Below are 17,521 nucleotides of genomic sequence, written 5' to 3'. Positions count from 1 at the left end.
TCCTATGTGCTATAATATACATTTACATGTATGCATACATAAATATTTAATAATGCATCACTCCATAATAACTCATTATACAGTGAAAGTTGAAGTCAAATCACCAGACAATAGGGACCTGAGTGAAGTCCCTTCAGGATTTAGGTGGATCTCTGGATTGACAGACTTCAAAACGGAGATGGCTTAAAAAAAAAAAAAAAAATCTCATCTAATTACTTAAAAAAAAACAAAAAAAAAAAAACACTTAATTTGCTTTTAGGATGAAGTCTGGAGACAAAACTGAGAACTTAACTAAGTTGAGACACAGTCAACAAATTTGTCCTACTGGTAAGTGAAAACCCAACAGAGGAGTCATTTCAGTGAGTCTGGCAGAATATGATCTGCTCTCTTAGATTGTTCTCATACAGAGTGATTTTCTAAACTCCTGAATATTGAGCTTCTTCAAATACATAACATCTCCCCAGAAATTTTTCTTCTCCCTTTTCTCCTACTGTTTCATCTTTTACTTTAAAAACACTCTTACAGTCACCACAGAAAACATTAACCAAGAAAAAGAGATTCCTATACACAGTTTGCAAAAACATTACATTGGGTGACCAAGAACCACAAATATGTAAGCTTTTATTTTAAAAAGAGAAATAAAAATAGCATCTCTAAATGGAGTGCTAAAATCTAAAAGCCTTACCTCACTAAATTGAGTCTGGGCATTGTTTTCCAGGTACAACATGTTAGCTGTAAGATTGATCAATGCCGCTGTCCTCTCTTCTGGCTCCAGGATTTTGCCAACCCCCCCACCCCCTCTGAGACCCTTACAGTAGAAATCTACTAGGAAGATAACAGAACTCAAGTCCTTCTGTCTCTTTCTCTCTCTGTACATAATTTTAGGTTCCCTCATATATACCCAACTATAGGCATGAGGGGGCGGGACTCTTCTCTTTACCTGTCCAATCCATCAACTTCCACCTGGACTCCTCCACTCCAATGGAGTGAGGCCTCTCCCATCTCATTAAGTAGTTAGAATTCCTTATCACCAATCTTTAAAAGAAAAGGAAAGAAAGAGAGAGAGAGAGAAAAAGGACACAGGAGAGAGACAGGTAAAACTTTCCCTTGTCTCTTTCATAAGAAAACACACTCTTTCCTGAAAACAAAATCTCCCCAAACAAACCACAGATCGTACCACCACCAGGACTTAAAGAAGGCACTTCAGAAAGTTATTTTACACTTTGCAACAAAAAGTAAAGCTTCAGGAAAAGCTTTCAGAAGTTGGTTTTTTGTTTTGGGTTTTAAAACCTAGATGTGGATTTTCAAAAATGATTACACAGTTAGAAATTTGGGGAAACTACCCAAATCAATGCATATATATACTTAATATAAAAATTTAAAAATCCACTGCCTGATAGGTAAAGGATTTCCCACTTCTCCCTAGAGAAATACCAGTGGTTTCAAGCAAATCTATGCCAACATAAGCCACTTGATTGTTCAAAGCATGTTTCAATAACAATTTAAATCATTGGCCCTGTTAACTTGTAAAAACAAACAAACATCCATATTATGTACAGGAAATAGAAAAGCTGGGAAAAGTGCCCATTTTTTTTAAAAAGCCCTTAAAAAAATGCTTTTTTTCTATCATTATTTCTTGAAATATAGAATCAGCACAATAGCTTATCTATTTGAATATTTATTTTCTCTACCATACCTAGTTTTTATTAATGCTCAAAGATAGTAATTTTATAAACAGATAATTAATTACTATTAACTAGAATAAATCTTCAGGTCTGAAAGACAAGTCAGATTTTGCCTTAAAAATATATTTACTTAAATACACAACATTCATGTAGAATTAGGTTTTGCTTGCTATGGATTCAGAGAAGATGAAATGCATCCTGATGGCTACTGTGGGATCCACTAACATATGCTCATTGCTGTGGAGTATAATTTAGTTAGACTTATATCTAAACATCACTTCTCACCTCACACTCGGGAATCCAAATTACCTCTGTCCTGCCTAAAAGTTACAACTGGACAAGATATCTATAAGTGAATACTAAGATTACTTCCAAAATTTAGAAGGAGATTAGAAGAAAACTAGAAACCAGAATAGATTAGCATATAAACCTTTAAAATACCCTTTAACATTTAAAATGTGCAAATGCATTCATGACCTTGGAGTTGCCTCCCCTTTACTTCACTTTTTGCCTCCATAAAATGCATGCACATAAAGGATAATATGATCATGAGGTGATATTTATCTTACCCCTAAGTTATTGGTAAGATGCTGCATTTTTGCAAAAATTTTTCAGTAATACCATTTTATTTCAACTGTGCAAGGATATGACAACACTAATTCTACAAATTTATATCAGACAAAATGTTGATTTCTTCACTGAAATACTGGGAAGGTTATCTCTTACTATCTGTAATTAACCAAAGAAGCACAGGCTACAAGACAAAAACAAAAACCAAAAGAAAAAAAAAAAAATTACTTGCAAAATGCAATTCATTATTTACACTATGTATTTAAATTGTACACCCACTGACAGCTTCCAGGTAAGTAATAGAAAGCAGGTAGTTGTTTTCTGAAAACTGTGCTCTATTCCAGTGGTTCAAACACTTGGATGATCCTGAGAATCATCCAGGGTACTTTTTAAAAACAGAGTTCTTGACCTGATCCCAGATCTTTATAGCCTAGTAGGAAGTTCTGAATGAGGCAAGTTTGGAAATTAATCTGGAGTAAATGCATTAGCACAACTTCCCAGAAAGTCATTATTGGATTCTTTTCTACATGAATAGGGTAGTGTAAGCATTTGAACCCCTAAATCTAGGGTTCACAATATCAGATGCTGATGATATTCAACCAAATGTAAACAAATTTCATCTTGCGCAAAGTCAAAAGCTTCCCGGCAGTATTTGATGGATGAAAAAGATCAAATTCCTTCTCTCTACCACCTTAGCCTTCAGCGTATGCCGGTGAGACTATGATCTCTATCTAAGGTATCTACCAAATCTAAAACATGTATATTTTACATAAAAGATACAATAAATCTGCTAAGGCTACGTGTCTGTTCTGGGTACTTGAGGGGAAGGAGCACTGGACTAGGGGTTAAAGGAGTAAGTATGAGATACAAGAACCATTTCCAACTCTGTGCCCTGGGGGCAGGTTACTTAACCACTCTGGATTCACGTTCCTCATTTGTGAAATGAGAGGCAGAACTAAATGATTTATAAAAACCATTATAAAGATAAGAGTCTTTGTCCAGAATTTGTGGAAGTGATTTAAAGGATTATTCACATTTCTCATATTTTACTGGGGTATTTGTACCTCAGTTTGCTCATCTTCAAACTGTACAATGAAGCAGTTGAGTCGCACAGATACTAAGATGCTTAAATGACATAAAGAAAAAGTCACAATGCATTGAGGGGAAAATTCATGGGTTTTTCTTTAGGGTATAATAGCTCCTGGGCTTCCTTGGTGGCTCAGATGGTAAATAATCTGCCTGCAATGCAGAAGATGCGTGTTCGATCCCTGGGTCAGGAATATCCCCCAGAGAAGGCCATGGCTACCCACTCTAGTATTCTTGCCTGGAGAATTCCATGGACTGAGGAGCCTGGTGAGCTATAGACCATGGGGTTGCAGAGTCAGACATGACTGACTAATTAACACACTTCATGGTAGTTACCAATGCATTTAAATTTGAATTTAGCACACACGTTTCCATAAAAGAGTGAATGAAAGTACCTCTGATAATATTCAATTTCAGAATTAGTGTAAATACTTGATGTAAACATCATGCATTTATTTAAGCAGAAGGTTACAGAGAAGCAACCATTTTCTGTATTCACCATGCAGCAAAGTTTACCTTTGACATCAAAGGTTTACTAACGTGCATTAATTTTCCTAATAACCTAGTGATGTAGTTAAGTATTATTATCACCATTGTGTGGATACTATAAATAAACTCAAAGATTTTAAGTAGGTTTCCTAAGTCTTCAGGAGTCAGAACAACTTTATTTAACTTTACTTACAGGTCATAATTTCTCATTCTCAGCAGTTCCCTTGAATTCCTCACAGATTCATGGCCTCAGACTCAGGGCTCAGCACTATCTCTTGAATGAAAATGTCACTGCTGTAAATCTAGTACACTGGAAGCAGAAGTCATTCAAGAAGTACGATTAACACATATGCTTTCTTGAAAGAAGTGTGTTACATATTTGTTGAATATCCTTCTTTACAGATACTCATGTAAGAACTCTTTATATGTAAAAATATTAACCTTATAATAATTGCAGCGAATAATTTTCTGCTATGTGCGTGGTTGTGTATGTGTTTCTGGTGTTTCAAACTCATATATGGATTTATGGTTTGTTCTTTGGTGTAGAAGATTTCTATTTTCCATAACTAAATTCATCATTTTTCTGTTATGATTTGTTACTTCTCAAAGAGAGTTTGAAAGTTCTTTGCCAGTCCAACATTATAAAATCCTTTGGCCATATTATAGTTTCATATTATTATGGGGCTTTTAATTTTTCATATTCAAATCATTAAATGCTCTAGAATTTTTACTGAATTTGTATTATGAGAAATAAGTGAAGATTCACTCCTCCCCCAACTTATTTCATTATTTTATTGAATAATTTTTGTCTCTAATTTGACATGCAATCTTTATAACATATCAAATGTCAATGGCTCCATTTACACCTCTAAGTGATAAAGTTAAGCAAGTACATAAATGCTTGGTACACATAAAAATGGCAGAAAGTGAAGAGGAACTAAAAAGTCGCTTGGTGAAAGTGAAAGAGGAGAGTGAAAAGTTGGCTTAAAGCTCAACATTCCGAAAACTAAGATCATGGTATCTGGTCCCATCACTTCATGGCAAATAGATGGGGAAACAGTGGAAACAATGTCAGACTTTATTTTTTTGGGCTCCAAAATCACTGCAGATGGTGATTGCAGCCATGAAATTAAAAGACGCTTAATCCTTGGAAGGAAAGTTATGACGAACCTAGATAGCATATTCAAAAGCAGAGACATTACTTTGCCAACAAAGGTCCGTCTAGTCAAGGCTATAGTTTTTCCAGTGGTCATGTATGGATATGAGAGTTGGACTATCATGAAAGCTGAGCACCGAAGAATTGATGCTTTCGAACTGTGGTGTTGGAGAAGACTCTTACGAGTCCCTTGGACTGCAAGGAGATCCAACCAGTCCATCCTAAATGAGATCAGTCCTGGGTGTTCATTGGAAGGACTGATGCTGAGGCTGAAACTCCAATACTTTGGCCACCTCATGGGAAGAGTTGACTCATTGGAAAAGACTCTGATGTTGGGAGAGATTAGGGGCAGGAGGAGAAGGGGACGACAGAGGATGAGATGGCTGGATGGCATCACCAACTCTATGGAAATGAGTTTGAGTGAACTCCGGGAGTTGGTGATGGACAGGGAGGCCTGGTGTGCTGCAATTCATGGGGTTGCCAAGAGTCAGACACGACTGAGCGACTGAACTGAACTGAACTGAACACATAAAATACTAGTTGACTTTAACCCACATTATGTAAGGTTGGGTAGGGAACAACATGGCCTCTATAAAGTTCTAGAAAGTAAAAAGTGGAAGCAATTTAGTCTCTCAGATCTATGTCTGCCCCCTATGGCTTGAGGTTAAGTAGAGAAAACAAGGAAATATTTAGGTTTCATGCAGTCATAAAAATAGAGATAAAAGTTTTAGTGGGTTCCCCTCATGAAGACTTTAGGTCCTAATTGAATTGAGAAAACATAAAAGTTAGAAGAGGCTTCATTGTATCTGGTAGGATTAGGTAGTCAATTATTAAAAAAAGAGACTGGTGACTTGCTTTTATATTAGCAGTTGAAATTCCAAGAAAGAACATGTGCTTGACTAGAAATGTATCAACCCTCTATGCTTTAACAAAAAATTTAACCATACTTATCAATGTCTCTACATTCTCTCCTCCCTACAAAGGGCCCTCACCATCATTTTTATCTTTCCTAAAGAACAACTATGATTGTGTTATTCCTCAGGATGCATCATTGCCAGTGGAGTAAGCTCTTTTCATAGGCACTCAAAATCCTTCTTCACAGGTTGATTTCAAGCTGCCCTCTCAGCTTCATATTCCTATATTCCACTCTGCTTGCTACATGCTGGCCCCAGCTGAACATTTTGCCCCTGTGCTCAACTTGCTCCCTCAGTTTGGAATGCCTTCGTCCCATTTACCTGTAAATGAAAACACTTTCAAATTCCTTAAATGAAACTGAGTTCTCCAGTGTCCTAGTTGAAGTTTAATCTTTTCTTATTTTATGTGAATGTATAGTTTACAATGCAAAAAATTTTATACTTGTCAACTCCTCTATGAAGCTATGAACTTTTGAGGTCAGAGTACATTTCAGTTCATCATATCACATTTAGTGTCTAAAAGCTTGATGAATATAAGTTCAACTGAATGATTTAACTCTAGAAAAAAACTAGAAAGTTGAAAAGGGATTATTTACCCAAAGTATTTATTATGACACAAATGCCTTTCCTATAGGAATCAATGCATAGCACCTAATTACAATAGGAGAGAGAGAAAAATGATGCTTTCAACTCAAGGACTGTTCGTCAAAACTTCAATACTTATTTGTCAAGAAGGAAAATTGTCAGCATGATAAACCTACAACAGTCAAAAAATATTGGGATTTTATAAAGCATGAATGAAAGCTAAGAAATGTTGGGACTTTCCAAGCTGCTCCAGAACAAAATCAATGAGATCATTTTAATACCAGCCACCATAAAGTCAAAGGATGATCAGCAGGACACACTAACTTTCATGGCTCTAATCTTTCCCAAGTTAAGTGATTTCCTTCCTTTCCTGCTCCAGACAGGTAAGAATGAGCTTTGGAGAAGCTACTGAAAGCACTAAATCAGTTTACCAAATCAGTTTTCTCTGAAGGCTAAAGCTAAATTCCAAACCAAGCTAAAAGGTCACCTCCATTTTAGAGTCACTAGTGAGACTCTGAAAGATAAGCAAGACTTATAGGCACAGAGGAGGAAATAAAGTCTGTCCTATATCTTAAAGATATATTTCTTTATTTTTATAAACCTTCAAGAAGGTAAAATGGTAGACAACATTTAGTTTCTCTCTCTTTGTATATTTTGTGGGTCAGGTATTTTTCAGAGTGCTTTATATATATCAAAATTCAATTAGTGTTCATAAAAACTTATGATGTTTATACTGTTGTTATTTTTCTCTTATAGATGAAGATGAAGACAGTGGTGGTGGTGGTTTAGTCACTAAGTCCTGTCTGACTCTTGTAACCCCTGGACTGTAGCCTGCCAGGCTCCTCTCTCCATGGGATTCTCCAGGCAAGAATATTGGAGTAGGTTGCCATTTCCTTCTCCAGGGGATGCTCCCAACCCAAGAATCAAACTTGGGTCTCCTGCATTGCAGGCAAACTCTTTACTGACTGGCTTACGAGGGAAGCCGTGAAGACTCTGATATATGGTGGCTCAGAGGTTAAAGCATCTGCCTGCAACCTGGGAGACCTGGGTTCGATCCTTGGGTTGGGAAGATCCCCTGGAGAAGGAAATGGCAACCCATTCCAGTATTCTTGCCTGGAGAATCCCATGGACAGAGGAGCCTGGTGGGCTACCGTCCATGGGGTTGCAAAGAGTCGGACACGACTGAGCAACTTCACTTTCACTTTCACTAAATGGTGAAATCAAGATCTGAAGGGATTCAAAACAGTCCAGGGAAATAGGTATCCATATGCAAAAGAATATGGCTTCCCTTGTAGCTCAGTTGGTAAAGAATCTGCCTGCAATTCAGGAGACCAGGGTTTGGTTCCTGAGTTGGGAAGATCCTCTAGAGAAGGAAATGGCAACCCACTCCAGTTTTCTTGACTGGAGAATCCCATGAACAGAGGATCCTGGCAAGGTACAGTCCATGGGGTCACAAGAATCAGACACAACTTAGCAACTAAACCACCATGTGCAAAATGATAAGATCATCTTCATATAATCTTTAATTTGCATTTTAAAATTTTAGATTATAAAAATAGGGTGATATTTTGAGCCCAAAACTGAAAAACAAAAATAAAAAATAAATGTTATCATAAGCATAACACTCATAGAGGATTACTGTTAAAAGTTTCCTTTGTCTTTTTCCTATGTTTATGTACATATTCTGTCTGCAAAATTAGATTACATTCTACATATATATATATATATATATATATATATACACATAAGTTATCTTCATATTATAAGCTTTTTCCCATGTTGCTGCTGCTGCTGCTAAATCGCTTCAGTCGTATCTGACTCTGTGCAACCCCATAGACGGCAGCCCACCAGGCTCCCCTGTCCCTGGGATTCTCCAGGCAAGAACACTGGAGTGGGTTGCCATTTCCTTCTCCAATGCATGAAAGTGAAAAGTGAAAGTGAAGTCCCTCAGTTGTGTCCAACTCTTAGCGACCCCATGGACTGCAGCCTACCAGGCTCCTCCGCCCATGGGATTTTCCAGGCAAGAGTACTGGAGTGGATTGCCATTGCCTTCTCCTGATATGTATGCTGCTGCTGCTGCTGCTGCATCGCTTCAGTCATGTCCGACTCTGTGTGACCCCATAGACAGCAGTCCACTAGGCTCCCCCGTCCCTGAGATTCTCCAGGCAAGAACACTGGAGTGGGTTTCCATTTCCTTCTCCAATGCATGAAAGTGAAAAGTGAAAGTGATATGTATAGAACAAGTTATTTTCCAAAGGGCTGAATCAAATTTTATTTGTATGCAGTTAAGAACCACAGTATTAGAGTCATCTTTTCCAAATTTATAAATGAAAAAAATATTTTCTTATTTTAATATGAATCCCTCTGGTTGTGAGAAAAATTAAATGTATTTCAATATGTTTATTAGCCCTATGCATTTCTTCTCTACATGATCTATTAATGTCCTTTGCTTTCCCCTCTAATCTCTACTTCATTGAAGTAGTAATGCTTTCTTTATTAATAAAGATATTAGCCCTTTGACATATTTGTCATATATTTTTCAAGCTTCTTTGCTTTTTAGCATTACATGTATTGAAATAGAAACTTTGATTACTTTATTACATAAAAATGAATTATTAGCCATTTATCCCAGAACCTAGAGATAACCACTGCCAAAATTTTGGTATTTTCTTTTCCATGTAACTCTGTGTGCTTTACAAACTAAACATTTGATTGTATATATTAAAGATATATTTTATTAAAAATGGATGTGTGTGCATGCTAAATCACTTCAGTCATGTCCAATTCTTTGTGACCCTATGGACTGTAGCCCGCCAGGCTCCTCTGTCCATGGAAGGCTCCAGTCAAGAATACTGGAGTGTGTTGTCATGCCTTCCTCCAGGGGATCTTCCCAACCTAGGGATCAAACCCTCGTCTCTTATGTCTCTTGCATTGGCAGGCAGGTTCTTAACCACTAGTTCCACCTGGGGAGCTCCTAAAACTGTATATATGTGTCTATATAAATATATGCATATAATTATTTTAAAAATTCACCTGTTAATATGATTACATACTCAGGTCATAACTCAGGTATTTTAATTAAACCCTATATTTTTTAATTGCCATATAGTCTTATTGAATTAATTTAGCCATCTCCCATTAATGGGGTATTTAATCTGTTTCTATTTTTCATTAACATTATTTCCCAGGCAGTACAGTAGTAAAGAATCTGCCTGCCAATACAGGAGGCACAAGAGATGGGGGTTCATTCCCGGGGTCTGGAAGTTCCCCTAGAGGAGGAAATAGCAACCCATTCCAATCTTCTTGCCTAGAAAATTCCATGGACAGAGGAGCCGGCTAGGCTACAGTCCATGGGGTTACACAGAGTTGGACATGACTGAGAGCACATACACAAACATAATTTTAAAGCAAACACCTATTATGCTATTAATTAAAATATATTATTAGAAGTTATTATTCTAATTATTAGAAGTTATTATTCTGCATTATTTGGTTAAGAGATATTTAAATATTTTAAAGGCCAGTAGATACTACTAAATTGATTTCCAGATACTATACCAATTTCTGTTTAGATCATCAACATAGAAAAGAGCTTACCCTGCCACAACAACTAAGTAGCTACAAATATTTAAAATATTTCAGAGTAAAAAAGCACAAACAAAATTAACTTCCTCCTAATATTATTATACATTATTTATTAAAATGAACATAACTAATCTCCAACCATTAATTGGTCTCCTTTGGAAAATGCAACTATTTGAATCATACCAACTTGTGTTTGAATACTGCTGTGTTTACTTATTTTCTTTGAATCTTTATCTATAAAATCAAAATACCATCCTATATTATAACATTTAACTTCCTAACTAACCCTAGAGCAGTGATTAGCTTATCATAGGTTCTAAATGGGTTTCAGTACCCTTTAATCCTTTTGGACTTGACTTCCCTGGTGGCTCAGATGGTAAAGAATCTGCCTGCAATGCAGGAAACCAGTTTGATCCCTGGGTTGGGAAGATCCTCTGGAGAAGGGAATGGCAACCCACTGCAGTAGTTTTGCCTGGAGAATTATGAACAGAGGAGCCTGGTAGGCTACAGTCCATGGGGTCTCAAGACGTCTGCCAGGACTGAGCAACTAATACTTTCTACTTTCCTTTCTTTTATGCTTTTACTTATTCATATCTGTAGTTCTGGACATATTACTAAATACCTGCTAAAAGTTCTTGCTTTTTAAGCACTAGATTTTCTAGTATTTCAAGGGATACTCTGATTAAAATTATATTTCATTCCTTTCTTTTCTTTTCATTTCATTCCTTTCTTTTCATTCCCTCCAAATGGCTGTTGTTGAAATAAGTGAAGACAATACAGTCAATGCCAACTTGGAAGAATGGAAAGAACGCTGGAATCAACAGCAGCAAACCTGTGGTCCACACCTCCACTCCAATTTTGAGTTTGTTTGTTATTTTAATTAACTGGTGAATAATCAACAAATACTCACTCAAGCTAATTGCATAATACATCACCATTCCTTTTTTTCATACTGGAATATATTTCAATATGATACCAGCTTTTAAGTAATTTACCCTACCTGATAAACCATAGGGAAACCAAACCATCATATCTTTTAGGATCCTGCATAAAAGGATATTGTCCCAAGAGTCAGAGACTTTGGATTAAGTTCTGGCTCTGCCAGTAAATTGATTATATTACTTGAAGCAGGACATTCTTCTATACATCATGGAGTTTTTCAATCTGTTAATTAGACATAGATTCATTATATATTTGTATCCTATACTACTGTGATTCTAGTCTCCTTGGTGTTCATGTTTTCTGTTTAACCACAGTCTGAATTTCACTACTGATGGAGACAGACAAGTTTGCCATCAACTTTATATCTTATATCTTTTGCTTGTGTTATTTCCTTTCTAAAGAGATGGTGAAAGCAGTTGACTTCATAGACTAGTTGATTTCAACCAATCTTTCAGTCTTACTATCAAGCTGGAGATTTTAGGCTTCACTTTTAGTTCCTCATTTTTTTTCTCTCCTTAGCAGGAATATAGGCTGGGCAGGGGATATCTCATTCTTCCTGGAGGCTGTATTTTGAGGCAACTCAGCGTTCTTTCTTACATAAATCCTCTCCAGCCTTTTCAGGGGAAAAAAAAAAACCCAGGTAAAATAAAAAGGGGGTGTGTTAACTTTGGAGTCCTGGATGAATCCCAGGAAAATAATCATATTTTGTCTCTTTTAATTCAGACTCTCAGAGAAAGTGAGTTCTAATGTCTTTTTCTGGTTTCAATTCACTGATCTGCACTCATCTTTAGTTATAGGAAATGTCTCCCCTGGTTAAACACAGTGCAGTACCAGGCAACAAAATGAAGTCATTGGCTTGTTACTTTGGGAAGACTTCATGATTCCATCTGTGAATCTCACCCCATCCCATACACACACCTGAGGTGCACAGTACCTCTGCATCAGGGACCATGGGAATTGAATTGAGCCATCCTTGGAGCTCTGTTTTCACTCATCCTCTCTGCTGCACTATTCATGCTTGCACTACATCTAGATCCTATGTATGAGAAAGTGGTATACATAAATATGGTGTGTGTATACATATATATGCATTTTTTAAAGTTCTACTTTATGGCTTAAAGCTCAACATTCAGAAAACAAAGATCATGGCATCCGGTCCCATCACTTCATGGGAAATAGATGGGGAAACAGTGGAAACAGTGTCAGACTTTATTTTTTGGGGCCCCAAAATCACTGCAAATGGTGACTGTAGCCATGAAATTAAAAGACACTTACTCCTTGGAAGGAAAGTTATGACCAACCTAGACAGCATATTCCAAAGCAGAGACATTACTTTGCCAACAAAGGTCCATCTAGTCAAGGCTATGGTTTTTCCTGTGGTCATGTATGGATGTAAGAGTTGGACTGTGAAGAAGGCTGAGTGCCAAAGAATTTATGCTTTTGAACTGTGGTGTTGGAGAAGACTCTTGAGAGTCCCTTGGACTGCAAGGAGATCCAACCCGTCCATCCTAAAGGAGATCAGCCCTGGGATTTCTTTGGAGGGAATGATGCTGAAGCTGAAACTCGAGTACTTTGGCCACCTCATGCAAAGAGTTGACTCATTGGAAAAGACTCTGATGCTGGGAGGGATTGGGGGCAGGAGGAGAAGGGGACGACAGAGGATGAGATGGCTGGATGGCATCACTGACTCGATGGACGTGAGTTTGAGTGAACTCCGGGAGTTGGTGATGGACAGGGAGGCCTGGCGTGCTGCGATTCATGGGGTCGCGAAGAGTAGGACATGACTGAGCGACTGAACTGAACTGAACTGAACTAATGCACAATGTGATCTTGGAGTAGTTATCCAGCCTCTCTGTTTCTCTACGTCCTACAAGTACCACAAAGGGTGGGCCAATTCCTATGAGATTATGAGATTTCTAAAGTCCTGTCTCAGCCCAAATGTCTCAGATTCTCCATACACTTTTTTAGTTGAATTAAAGATTCTTTAAATTCTAAAGTGCTTTACAATGTTCAAGAGTTTCACACACATGATTTCATATATTTCCATAATAATCCCTTTTTTTCCCCTCACTCCTAACTGGCCCTCTCTTCTTACCCACTGGTAGCCTTTAGTTTGTTCTCTGTTGTTTGTGAGTCTGCTTCTTTTTTGTTTTATTCACTAGTTTATTGTAATTTGTAGATTCTACATGCAGTGTTTGTCTTTCTCTGACTTATCTTACTATAATGCCTCCAAGTCCACCACGTTGTTGCAAATGGCAAGATCTTTATATTTTTGACTGAGTAATATTCCACTGTGTGTGTGTGTGTGTGTATCCCATCTTCCTTATCCATTCATCTGTCAATGTAATCCCTATCAAAATACCAATGGTATTTTTCCCAGAACTAGGGAAAAAAATTTTAAATTCATATGGCAACACAAAAGACCCCAAATATCCAAAACAATCCTGAGAAAAAAGAAAAGAACTAGAGGAATAATGTTTGTCCTGACTTCACACTAAACTACAAAGCTGTAGTAATGAAAACTGTATGGTACTGGCATAAAAATAGATGCATAGATCAACAGAACAGGATAGAGACCAGAAATAAAGCCACACTCTTATGGTTTTCATATACTTTTAAGGGACACTAACTATATTGCTACCATGTAACTATTGTGATCATTTTGGGTGGCAGAAAAATGCCACATAAAACAAGGAACACTACATTTGAAATATAAGTCAACATTATCAGGAAAAAAGAAAGAGAGGCCCTAACTAGACCCAGCATAACTGATGTCCTTACTACCTCCAGCAGAAAGGTCAAAGTAATTTAGGACTGACAAACTGTGGTATTCTTTTCTTTTTTTTTCCAGAACTGGGAAAGCGGCATGTACTGCTTGCTGTCTCAGACACAGCTGTCACCAGGCTACTGTAATCTTCAGTCTGTGACTACAGGCCATGGGAGTAAAAGTATCACTCACTCTAACTATGGAGTACAGGAAGCCTTGGTCCAAAAAATAAAAAAAAAATGAGGACATAAAAGTAAGTGGCTTCCTGGTGTAATTTTTGTTCCAGGATCTCTGAGTACAGACAAAAGTAAAGCTTACGTGGAATTAGAAGCCTCAGAAGTAAGGTTTGGAGGTAAACCCTGGGAACTGTTTATTGAATAGGAAAACCGAATCCAATATCAATAGTATATACATGACAATGTGGTGGTATGGACCAGTTCTAGGTTTAAAGTAGTCTACAGGACTATCTTTATTTTAAAAATGTCTTATGAATGGACAAAGAAGAATGCAGAAGTTTGGGGGCTTTATAATAAGAGCCTTTAGGATGTGAATTATACATTGAAGTTTAAAAGCAAATAGATCTTATATTTCCCAATGCTGTGGTTTTGTATATTCTGGCTCTTCCATTCTCTTAGACAAGTAAATTCAAGTGTATTCTTCAATGCCCATATTAGGTGTTTCTTCTATTTTACTCAACACGTGAGTATCTGCCATAGACTCAGCACGGTGCTTGAAGCACTCTTGGATCATTTCTTGTCTTTTCTAAGCAGCCAGTTACTTTTGCCTCTTAATTTTCCCCCAAGTTTATGGATACCTATATGACTATAGATCTCATCTCATTTCTTTTTAATGCTGCTTTCACGAGTCCCACACTAAAATATGAGGACAAAGGTGATGCCTATTTAGTTTTGCACTTCCTTTACCTAAGTATGCAGAATAGGCACTCAAATTCTGTTTATCAGATGACTATTCTGGTTTGATCCATTAGACGCATCTGCAAAGCAGGCCTGTTCTTATTACTCCCACTCCTTAGATAAGGCAAGCAGGTTACAGAGGGGTTAAACGCTGTATTCAAATTCACATATAAACTATGCTTAAGGCTTCATATGGTCCTGTGTCATACAAGTTGCTTGTCACAGAAGAGATTACCCTGTCACACACATGCCTTAACAATGGGGATGAATTCAACCTCAGAGAAAATCAATTTGTTTGCATGCTAGGCAGGAAAAATGAATGGCCATGTTGCTACAAATGACTCCCAAAGATATTCTTTCTCCTTGAGCAGCTTTTCTCCCTTCATGTTGATCTCCTATGCTTCTTACTGTTACAGACACAATGAACGGACTTAATTCCAGCTTCTCAAGCCTGATTCACAGCTCGATTAAAAAGTGGTGCAACTGAGTAGGTGTGTTTCTGTGACCTGAGTGGTTAAGCCAGATCTTCTGGTCTCGGAGGCCACCGGTTTGATTTTGTAAGAATATATTATCTGCATCGATCATTAACCGGACAATTCTGCAACTGTTGTCTCAAAGAGATTAAAAAAAAAAAAAAAAGACTCAAGAGGAGAGCTGCATCCAAAAACTCTAGGTAATTTCCAACAATGACTAACAATAACTTTAGGATTCAGCTACATGTTGCTTAAAAGTAAAGGGAAATTCAGTATTATGGCTTCCTAATAATAAAGAAATTATTTCTTCAAATGAAACCCAGTGCACATGTTATGTTCAAATTACAGGGAAAAAGCAAGTTCCGAAGTCGGATTTCATCATATATAATCTGAACACACATACACACACACACACATACACATACACACACACACACAGACACACACACACACAAGCTTTATGGAGAAGATGGGAGCAGGTGCCCCCAAACTGAGTCATTACTTATAACTCATTTGCTCCATGAATGAAATGGGTATACACTATTCCTATCTTAATCAACATCTTATGCTCTCTTTTTAAATTATTCCTTTTTCTGCATGAGGTTTTATAATTCAGATGTATTCTCTGCAAGGTAAGGAGTTTAAGAAATAGTATCAAATGGCTTGAGTCAATGACAGTATAAGTGGTGTGTCCTAAATCTGTAAGATTATGACCCAACCAGGATATTGATACTTCAGACTGAGCAACTCTTTAAAAGATAATATACAGCTTCTTTCCTCCCAATGCATTCCTCAAATGGTCCATATTCTTACAATTTTTATTCAGCAATCATCATATATTTTAGCCATGGTCAGTAAGTTAGAAAACTACTTCAGTCAGTGAGTTCAGTACCTTCATGTCTGACTCTTTGCAACCCCATGGACTGCCACACGATAGGCTTCCCTGTCCATCACCAGCTCCCGGAACTTGCTCAAACTCATGTCCATCAATTTGGTGATGCCATCCAACCATCTCATCCTCTGTCATTCCCTTGTTCTCCTGCCTAATTTTCACCTATGTAAACCAAAACTCATGCATAGTCTTCAACCATCAGATCACCTCCCTCTTTGATCACTACTGTTAGTCTAGAGAGGAAGAGGTCAAACATGAATGTTGGTACACCTTATGGGAAAATGGTTAGATTTCAGTTTTACTTCTCCCTTCCTAAGTAGGTGATCTAGTTGATTTGATATTTCCTTACGGTGAAATAACAGATCTATTTGGGGTACACTAATGCTATTAAGGGATTGTAAGGGATACCTGAGATCATCATTTGGAAGGGATATCTGAGATCATCATTTGGCAAACATATTACTTCTTTCACACACACACACACCCACACACCTGCACATATGCACTTATCACTTCTATCATTAACTGAATCCTTTATTGTACAGGGTCTTACAATAAGACTCAAAGAAAAATAAGACTATCTGTCCTCAGACTTCCTGATCCAGTGAAAGAGACACATGCAAAATAAATAAATATATATATTTACAATATCAGGATGAAATGTATGTAAACTAGTAGCTAAAATAAATAGCAAGTATAAGTTACAAGTAGCAGTTCTATGTAAACACAGGAGGTGTGACTAATTTTCCATGAGATGAGTCCATGTTGAGTGTTTAAGGTTGAGAAGGATTTGGGAGGAAGAGAAAGAAGACATTCCTGAATGAAAACAATAGCATGGGTCAAAAGACAAAAACATGAAATTATGGATTCAAAGGAATAAAAAGAGTTAGGTGAGGGGGGTGGATGTGGGAGATGGAAGGTGGAGTAAGAGAGATAGGTTGGAATAAGATTGTGGTAGATTCAAGTTATTTCTATCTTGCTTATACTTAAGGGAACTAAGCCTTTAGGGTTTATGATTAAAAATGTCCCTGAAATTATAGTTTAATAAATTTGGCTTTTAAATTAAAAAAAAGAATGATTACACAGGTATATATATATATATATATATCATAATATTATATATATATCATATATATTTCATATATATCATTCACATACATAGATGCCTTTTTTAACACAAATATAGTTCAATAAATTTTGCTTTAAAATCAACAACAGCAATAAAAAACATACAAACAAACAAACAAACAAACAAAATAAACCACCCTGAAGGTAAAGGTCTGAGCTGTGCTGTGTGCTCAGTCACTCAGTTGCCTCTGACTTTTTGTGACTTCTTTGGACTGTAGCCCACCAGACTTCTCTGTCCATGGGGTTCTACAGGCAAGAGTACTGGAGTGTGTTGCAATTTCCACCTCCAGGAACTCTTCCAGACCCAAGGATCGGACCCGAGCTCTTGTCTCCTG

General features: G+C 37.2%; 1 protein-coding gene across 21 annotated transcripts in view; it reads right to left on the bottom strand.

Moving 5' to 3' along the window:
- Positions 1–17,521, bottom strand: part of TP63 (tumor protein p63) — a 271,926-nt gene that overhangs the window by 110,086 nt on the left and 144,319 nt on the right. For 5 of the 21 annotated variants that reach the window (XM_086319230.1, XM_086319348.1, XM_086319280.1 and 2 more), the window contains exon 1: positions 686–871. The exons of the other annotated variants lie outside the window; for them this stretch is intronic. In XM_086319230.1, the coding sequence (XP_086175356.1) occupies positions 686–727 (42 nt within the window). In that variant the 5' untranslated portion in view covers positions 728–871. Of the gene's footprint in view, positions 1–685; positions 872–17,521 lie in introns of those variants that run through there. 21 annotated transcript variants of the gene reach the window in all.

Source organism: Bos grunniens, chromosome 1 (assembly GCF_055505025.1).
Source record: "Bos grunniens cultivar Pamir isolate PY7600 chromosome 1, Bosgru_T2T1.0, whole genome shotgun sequence".
Classification (NCBI taxonomy): Eukaryota; Metazoa; Chordata; class Mammalia; order Artiodactyla; family Bovidae; genus Bos; species Bos grunniens.
This window is presented reverse-complemented; position numbering and strand designations above follow the sequence as displayed.